Here is a 9245-nt window from a genome sequence, read left to right as displayed (position 1 = left end):
TTGAATGAATTGTACATTGTACCAATGCCTTGTTGTTCCATGTTATATACTGATTATCTTTCTTCAGGCTGTCTATAATGCTAACAAGTTTGCAAGACTTGTCCGAAAGAGAAATAGACTTCAAAACTGGTTAGACTATAACCAGCTGAAATTTGAAAGAAACCCAGAAAAGAGACGGAGAAGAAAGGTAGATGCTTTACTGGGTTGAAATAAGACTAGTCAGATGTCAATGACACATGCTATACGGAATGTTTTGTTAATAGTTTCTTGTGTTCCTCCTAAGCAGAATGGTTTCCTTGGACTTTGGGGAGAAAAAATTGACTCCATTGACTTCTATAAGCATCAAATAAAGGAGCTTGATAAAAAAGTAAGTTGTAGTTACCTTCAACCAAATCTTGAAAAACAATTATCATTATAACATTTTATTTGTCTTTTTCCTTTATATTACAGTAGCCACCTCCAAATGAAGTTAGTTGCTTACTTGTTTATAACATCATTTTTTGCAAACGACTATCCCTAATCTCGGTATCGCTTATTAGTTGACAATGGAGCGTCAGAAAGTTCTCAAGGATCCAAAAGCTATCATGCCTGCTGCCTTTGTATCATTCAATTCGAGATGGGGGGCAGCTGTTTGTGCACAGACACAACAAAGCAAGAACCCGACACTGTGGCTAACAAAATGGGCCCCTGAACCCCGCGATATATACTGGAAAAATCTTGCAATCCCCTATGTTTCTCTAACTATTCGTAGATTCATAATATCAGTAGCAGTCTTTGCTTTGATCTTCTTTTACATGATACCAATAGCATTTGTGCAATCCTTGGCGAACTTGGAGGGTTTGGAGAAGGTCGCTCCATTCCTTAGGCCGGTGACCGAACTGTAAGCACAGTTTACTCAATTTTCTCATTTTGTAACTTGTATGATCTTTTTTGGTAAAGCTGGTTTCACAATATGTAATCTAAAAATGTGATTCATTGCACAGTAAATTGATTTTAGTTCATATGAATAATATGTATTTCAGTTTTAATCTACATCCTGATATCTCATCTTACATATGTCTCGCTCCATTTCCTTCTCTTTTATTTTTTTCCAAACAATATTTTCTGCTGGAATTGGTTTTTAACTATATTGTTCTGTTAAATATGTTGCATTTCTAGTTGGAAAAGCATACCTTATACATTTGCAAAGTAAAAAGACAGAATTGGTAAGATGGAAAGGATGGAACTTACTGGATGTTATGATGGGTTAGTGGTTTAAGATCTTTTTTTAAAAAAAAAAAAAAAAAAAATAAAATTTATGAGGGCAGAAATGAGAATCTAAAAAATGACACAAATTGTAGAACCAAAGCCCTTGTATTGCAATATGACTTTCATATCAACAACATTACATGTACCTTTAGATTTGTCATTTCTTTGCAGTTGTTCCTTTTATAGTTCATTCTTGATGGAAGTTGACATATCTTTCATAAAGGGATATATCATTTTGTATTCCTTCACACATTTTGTTGATTCTCGGGCACTTTTATCTCTAAAACTTGTCTCCAAATTTTTTGAAACATTCAATAATGCAGCTTTCATTTCTAAAAGTTTGGTCTTCTTCTAATCTTATTTACGGTATCCAAGAATATCACGCAGAGCATTGGATGATGGAGTGCCTGGGCTAAAAAGTTGACCTTCTGTGCTGATTCATTGGTTGTCTTTTTTTCCCATGTATTATCAATTTCTTTTTATGGTACTAAAAACTTCTTTATTATTCTTAAAAAATCATATTTACTGTCGCTTGCTCTTAGACAATGCCCAACGATATTTTAGTCCTCTTGGTGTATGGGTCTTTATTTCAACAAATAAAGTTCTGGAAATGTTGTGCAGGAAATTTATCAAGTCTTTCCTTCAGGGTTTCCTTCCTGGTCTGGCACTTAAAATCTTTTTGTTTGCTCTTCCAACAATATTGATGATAATGTCAAAAGTTGAGGGATATGTAGCCAAATCAACATTAGAAAGGAAAGCAGCAGCCAAGTATTATTACTTTATGTTGGTCAATGTGTTCTTGGGGAGCATAATTGCAGGAACAGCATTTCAGCAACTTCGTGCATTCCTTCACCAATCAGCTACACAGTAATCCTCTATCCATCCTGTGGCTTTCTTTTCTGATTCTTTATTTCTTTTTCAAGTATGAGGATCATGAATAATTAGTTTAGAGTTTCCAACATTATCAAATAGATTTTTTTTTCCCAATGGGCAAACATGATATCACAACTAATGCTTATTATACCTTCTCCGATTATTCTTATTTGCACAACTAGATTGGTGTCATGCACAGAATCACTTGCTTTTAGGCTTGTTGCATTTGGTACTTTAACATCTTGATATTAATTTTATTTTGACATCCATTTCTGATGTTTGATTTGTTTTTATGAACCTTGGTATCAGTCCAGCTTATCGCCTACTTGACTCACCTTATTTGTTAATCTTATTCTGTTTGTTTCTTAAAAAGTATTAACGTCTATTGCTACAATCAGCTATTTCCTCTGAATATGGTTTTGGTATCGTCAATTTTGTGAGTCACAAAGCAAGAGAAACTTAGTTCTCATGTAAATAGAGCACATTCAGTGATTTTATCTTTTATGAACTTATAGAGTAGAAAATTTACTGGTTGCTTCGTCTCAAGTATGATTATCGTTCTACTCTCAACATAGTATAACTGTTCAAGTGGTCAATAATCTTCTGTTATGACTTCACAAAACTATTGCATACCCAAATTAGCCACTATGGCTTGTTGTAATATGTCCATGCATAGAATGCCCGAGTCATGTTTTCCAGATGAATGTTTAAACAGTTAAGATCATGCATGAGTGTCAGTGAGATTTGACACATCTCTATCATAGCAATTGTGATTGAAGAATTTACTAGAAGTATATAGTATCTGTTTGCATCAGCAGCTTCTTGTCTTAATTCTACTTTTTATGGCTGGGGATTACTTCAGAAAGGAGCATGTTGCATGCAAAATTAGGATGAAAATTGGGAAACTTATGCTGTTGTGTGATACAATTACGATTGTGAGATTACCAACAGATTTCATATTTGTGGACCAGTCTTCCTAAAATTATATGGTCAATTTTCACTGAAATTTTTCCTTCTGTTTCAAATTTGGATTATGACACTGCTCGGGCCTTCTGACAGGATTCCAAGAACCATTGGTGTGTCAATACCGATGAAGGCTACCTTTTTCATCACCTACATAATGGTTGATGGTTGGGCTGGCATTGCTAGTGAGATTTTAAGGTTGAAGCCTTTAGTCATTTTTCACCTTAAAAACATGTTCATTGTCAAAACTGAAAGAGACAGAGTGAAGGCAATGGACCCCGGGAGTGTAGATTTTCCTGAGACACTTCCAAGTCTTCAACTATACTTCTTGCTCGGACTGGTGTATGCTGTGGTCACTCCAATACTTCTTCCTTTTATATTGGTATTCTTTGCCTTTGCGTACTTTGTCTACCGTCATCAGGTTAGCATGCATAATTGATATGGTCTGGTTATTTTCCGCTTTCTCATTTGCATCCATTTCCTCTGGAATGAAATCTCATTGAGCCTGGCTATGATGAATTAATTTATGCTGGAGACATAGGAAGAACAATAGTTGCTGAAAAGAGTTTTAGACTTTAAAGTGAATGAGGGCAATTTTAAATCACATTATGCCTGTTCAGATTTCAACTGATCGTTAAGCTGGACATGGATGAAAGAAGGGCAATGCATACTGAATTTCAAATATGTGTTATCTTTTATATTCTGAACAATATAGAAAATTGCTAATCGAAATATGGTTTTAAAGTGAAGATTTTAAGATCTAATGTGAATTTAGGTTGTTTTCTCATTGGTTGTGATTGAGATAAAAATGCTTTCAAACTCCATTAGTTCATTGGTTGTGATTGACATAAAAATGCTTTCAAACTCTATTAGTTACAACATACTCTTTTCGTGTTGTAGTTGAATTTCTGAAATTAGAACTCCTCTAGAGTTAAAGTATAGCTAAATGGCATCAGAATATTTTTGGCGCAAATTTAGATTCTTATTCTTCTCTGCTACTTCAAACTCTATTAGTTATGACATACTCTTTTTGTGTTGTAGTTGAAATTCTGAATTTAGAACTCCTCTAGAATTAAAATCTATAGCTAAATGGCATCAGAATATTTTTAGCAGCAAATTTACATTCTTATTCTTCTCTGCTACATCACGCAGGTAATCAACGTGTACAACCAACAATATGAGAGTGCTGGTGCCTTTTGGCCACACGTTCATAGTCGTATCATTTGGAGCTTATTGATTTCTCAACTTCTTTTAATGGGTCTACTGAGCACCAAAAAGGCTGCAAACTCTACTCCTTTGATCATTGTGTTACCTATATTGACATTAGCCTTCCACAATTACTGTAAGAATCGGTTTGAACCTGCATTCAGAAAGTATCCACTGGAGGTGAGCTCCATGTCTGATGGTTTCTATAGTACTTTGACTAGGACCTTTCATGTTGATGCCATATACCTGGTCTATGCTTTATAGTATCTGTGATTGTCTTAACTTCATGTACATTTCTGGCGCTGCATGCAGAAATGTGGTAGTCAGCTGATTGAAACTCCATTTTGTTCTTATTACTTGCTTTTTCACATTTTTTTAATTTTAGAGTGGATAATTTTGTTCTGATTTCAACTTTCTGTTCTGTGCATTATCCTGCTTGTGGTGAGAACAAATCATCACTGCATTCAATAAATGACACTAATTCTTACTCTAATTTCTGAGATCTTGTTGGAACATGTGCCTTCTGTCATCAAACTCTTTCATGGTATTTTGCATCTGATGGAATTATTGTGTCCTGAGTTTATTGTTGAAAGCCAAATTATGTGCAGAATATGATTATGGTTGTTTAGTGTTCCCCTAAGTCCCAAGACATAGCTCTCATTTTCTGCTGATCTATCACTGGCTTGATTTGCTTCACAAAACTTATGCTCCTTGGAAGCAGAAATCTGTTGCATGCGGTTTGTTGTCTTTTTTTGAGTTTGCTTAGGGGCAGAATTGTCGTGCATTTATTGTCTTGTTTTGAAAATGTTGGTTGCTTAATGTACTAATAAAAGCATTATTTTAATCACCAGGAAGCGATGGATAAGGATTTAGAAGATCGCCCCTCTGAATCTGATGTCAATTTAAAATCTTTCTTGGCGGATGCTTACTTGCATCCTATATTCCGCTCTTTTGAAGAAGTTGAATTAGTGGAGGTTAGAGTTGACAAAAGCCAAGCTCATATTCCAAGTCCATCAGGAAGCAGTTCTTCATCTTCACACCACGACATCCATCATCATGAAGATAAGCCATCTCATAGTGTTCATCACCATGAATATGAACCGCCTAGTAATGTGTATCACTACGAAGCTGAGGTATCGAGTAATGTTTATGAATATGACACAGAGTCGTACCATAATGTATATCACTATTGAGACTAACTTTCTTGGTATGATTAGTTTAAGTTGCTTGCACAGCCTAACCACCATAGCAGTTAGTTTCAAGAGGTTAATATGAGCTAACCCAATGTAAACTGGATTCTGATGTTTTGTCCATTGTTCTGATTGGTGTGAGCTAAGAATTTGAGTGAGAAGCTATGCGATCTTTATCGTGCCTTTTTTTCTCTCTTCATTCCTTTGCCTGTCGATGTTGATGTGATGTTTTTCATGCTGTTTGATCTTTTTTCTTATTGTTTTCCCTCAATTTCGATTTTAAAGAGTGGAATACACAATTTATTTGAAACTGTAGAGCTATATAAAAAGTTGAATCCCATACCAAAAGAGTAACAGCAATGCAATATGCTTTTTAGTCTGGTTAAGTTTACTAATACTCCTTGCATCAGTCAAAAAGTAGGAAAGTCATAAAAATCTGGTGGCTTTATGAATAGTGGTTTGAAGTTTTGGGACCAAAAATTTGTGCTAGGCTTGCTGCAGAAGTTGACCTGCAGCTGCAACTTTGATCAGCCATTCTTGAAGGATTTGGATTTAAATTCAGACCTTTGAAAGGCTAGCTGTCTACTACATTGCAGAAGAGAAATTCAGCCCTGAGATTCAAAGTCTGTAGCTCCCAGCCTTACCTGCTGAGGAATTTTGACATGTTCTGGTCTAGTTAATGCATAATTAAGATAATTAAGTTATGAAGCGCAATAATTTTTTTGATTATGAGCTGCTGGATGTTGAAGGCAAGTTAATATTTTTTCTTAACAAATTATAAAATATTAGGGATATATATGTAATTTTACTATTAAAATAAAAAATATATATAATCGAGTTCGAACCGGCTCGCGAGCTACCGAGTTTAGTATTTTTAAACTCAAGTTTGAGTTCGAGTTGGTCAGCTTGAACTCGATTCGAGCAGTTCACGATCGGTTTGCGAGTGGTTCGATTCGTTTGCAACCTTATTCCAAGGTGGCAACCGTTTTGACAAAAATCTAGTGGTAACGCTATGTGTTATCAGTTCAAAAATTTTACTCTAAATGACATAGGAATTTATATGATAGGCACAAAGTAAATGACGGCTCAAATCCTTAATTTTATGGATTGTTATATTTGTATTTATCACTTAAACATATTAGTGATTTTCAGTTGTTTTTGTGAACTCATAGTTATTCTACTTTCATTCCTTATCATCAATACTCTTTTTATTTTTTGGTCTACTTAGAGAGTCCGTTTAGATTGCAAACTTTTGGAGTTTTTATAGAAAATATATTGCAATAATATGATGTAAGCGAGATAAAAAAGACCATATCAAAGAAATATTCTACAAATTTGTTCCAAAAGACTACGATTTGATTTTCTTTTTATTTTAACATTCGTATACGCTTATATTCATCATTCTTGTTTTGTCTGTGCGCGTGTGTATATTGGAGGTTCTCTTGTGCATTTTGTTGGAAAAATGGCTATATCCATTGTAGAGTGAATGAGAAAATTGTTCTCATAATGGCACTCTTGAAAGAATCCAGGATAATTATCTATCATTCATTCATGTACATAGGATTCATGTATATTAATTATTGATACATGATTTTGGATAGGATTCATGTACTTAATACATGATTTTGGAGTTATCTTATTGAGATACATGTATGAACATGAATGTGGTGCTTTGATAAACGTGAAGATAATTATCTGAAATTTAACACTTGTTGCCAATTTCGAACAGTCACCCTTAGCCAGCATCTATAAATATATCATTTTGTTTCAAAAGCAAGCGCGCTCTCTCTCTCTTTTTCCCTTCTTGCATCTTCATCTTTTATAGTGTTCCATATTGCTCTAGTTCGAGTTCGCTGTGGTGAAGAAAGTTTGGTGCTGACATATTCACCTTTAATCCGTTGTATCTTGGGAGACAGACGCCTACTCAACCTTAAGCACTCTACCTGGAGGGGGTGAATCTGTTTTAAGGAAATTGTGCTCACAAGTCTCGGATTGTTATTATTGTTATTTTTCGATTATTTCTTTCTTTCTAGGTTGTATTTATTCTTCTCTATTGTGTATCAGCCTATTACTTTTATTATTTCACTAACAGTCTTAAAACAGATTCTGTTTTCAATGGCTGACAATACAGGAAGAGAAACCAACAATTCTACTTTTGATGCCTCCGCCTCTGGCACAATTGTGAAACAACCTGAAGGAAAGATTACTCCTATGGTTTCTACCAACCATAGTGAGAAACCTGAGAAGTTCCATGGCTCGAACTTCAAGACATGGCAACAAAAGATGTTGTTCTATTTGACAACATTGAATCTCTCGAGATTCTTAAGTGAGGATGCTCCAAAGCTGCCTGAAGGCTTAACTGATGCACAAGCTGTCAGTGCTATTGATGCTTGGAAGCACTCCGATTTCCTTTGTCGAAATTATGTCATGAACTGCTTGCATGACTCGCTGTATAACGTGTATCAAATACTCAAGACGGCGAAGGCATTATGGGAATCCTTAGATCGGAAATATAAAATCGAAGATGCCGGGACAAAGAAATTTGTCGTTGGAAAATTTCTAAACTATAAAATGGTGGATTCCAAAACTGTTATCAGTCAAGTGCAAGAAATTCAGATTATCTTGTATGAGATTCTAGCTGAAGGCATGATTTTGAGTGAAACCTTTCAAGTAGCTGCTGTTATTGAGAAGCTACCTCCTGGGTGGAAGGATTTCAAGAACTATCTCAAGCACAAGCGCAAAGAGATGAGTATGGAGGACCTTATCGTTAGACTTCGAATTGAAGAAGACAACAGGGGTTCTGATTGCAAGGCAACAACTTCTGTTGATGCTAAAGCAAATATTGTGGAGTATAAGCAAGGGCAAAACTCCAAAGGCAAAAAGCCAACTCGAAATCTTGGGGCAAAAGGGAAAATCTCTAAGCAGAAATTCCAAGGAAAGTGCTTCAACTGTGACAAAAAAGGTCACAAGTCCACTGAATGTAAGCTTCCAAAGAAGAAGAAACATGAAGCAAACTTGCTTGATAGAATCGAGGGAGACATGGAAAACATGAACCTGACTGCTATGGTCTCTGAAGTAAATATGATAGGGTCAAATCCGAAAGAATGGTGGATTGACACTGGAGCCACAAGACATGTTTGCACAAACAAAGACCTGTTCACTACCTTCGAAAAACTTGAAGGTGAAAAAATGTTCATGGGGAACTCTGCCTCATCTGCTATTGAAGGTCAAGGGAAGGTGTTGTTAAAGATGACTTCTGACAAAACATTGACTTTGAACGATGGGCCTGTTTGGAACCTGAGTTTTTTGGGAGTTTGTCTAAAACTTTACTGTAGTACACTGTAGAAGTTTTTGAAAAAATTTGTGTAAAATTTTTTGTAAGGTGAAAACTTTTTTGTAGAAGTTTTTAAGAGGAAAAACTTTTTTTTTTTCTTTTTCTCTTTCTCTTTTTCTTTTTCTTTCTTTTCTTTTTCTTTTCTTTCTTCTCTTCTTCTTCTTCTTCCTTCCCTTCCCCCTTCCCCGTTACCAGCCCCCCTCCCCGCAGCAACGCAGCACCCCCTACCCCTCCCCCTCTCCCTCCCTCTGCCGTCACCCTCCCTCTCCCCTTCCCCCTCCCTTCCTTTCCCCTTCCCCTTCTTTCCCCTGCCACTCCTCTTCTCCCTCTCCCGCCACCCCCCTCTGCTCTCCACCCCTTTTCCTCCACTCTCCTTGCCACCCGCCACCCATATTCCTCCCCTCTCCCCCGCCACCCGCCACCCCTTTTTC

General features: G+C 36.1%; 2 protein-coding genes across 2 annotated transcripts; both read left to right on the top strand.

Moving 5' to 3' along the window:
- The first annotated feature begins 4 nt into the window (after window positions 1-4).
- Window positions 5-5670, top strand: LOC113759001 (CSC1-like protein At1g32090). The gene is made up of 7 exons (XM_027301640.1): window positions 5-187; window positions 287-367; window positions 540-880; window positions 1870-2115; window positions 3181-3505; window positions 4237-4470; window positions 5142-5670. Exons 1-7 carry the CDS (start codon window positions 5-7, stop codon window positions 5481-5483), a joined length of 1752 nt encoding a protein of 583 aa, XP_027157441.1. The 3' UTR covers window positions 5484-5670.
- Window positions 5671-7595: 1925 nt separating this feature from the next.
- LOC113758999 lies at window positions 7596-8768 on the top strand (the record flags this gene model as incomplete). The annotated part of the gene is made up of 1 exon (XM_027301638.1): window positions 7596-8768. A coding segment is annotated over exon 1 (1173 nt), but the record flags the coding sequence as incomplete, so codon positions are not given.
- Window positions 8769-9245: the final 477 nt, after the last annotated feature.

This window comes from Coffea eugenioides, unplaced genomic scaffold (assembly GCF_003713205.1).
Source record: "Coffea eugenioides isolate CCC68of unplaced genomic scaffold, Ceug_1.0 ScVebR1_81;HRSCAF=410, whole genome shotgun sequence".
In the NCBI taxonomy this organism is placed as follows: Eukaryota; Viridiplantae; Streptophyta; class Magnoliopsida; order Gentianales; family Rubiaceae; genus Coffea; species Coffea eugenioides.
This window is presented reverse-complemented; position numbering and strand designations above follow the sequence as displayed.

What these genes read in the sequence shown, in the direction of transcription:
- LOC113759001 (XM_027301640.1), top strand. Translation starts at nt 5, where the DNA reads ATGAATTGTACATTGTACCAATGCCTTGTTGTTCCATGTTATATACTG. An exon ending in AAAAGAGACGGAGAAGAAAG is followed by an intron (nt 188 to 286) that starts GTAGATGCTTTA and finishes CCTCCTAAGCAG; the next exon opens with AATGGTTTCCTTGGACTTTG. An exon ending in TCAGAAAGTATCCACTGGAG is followed by an intron (nt 4,471 to 5,141) that starts GTGAGCTCCATG and finishes TTTAATCACCAG; the next exon opens with GAAGCGATGGATAAGGATTT.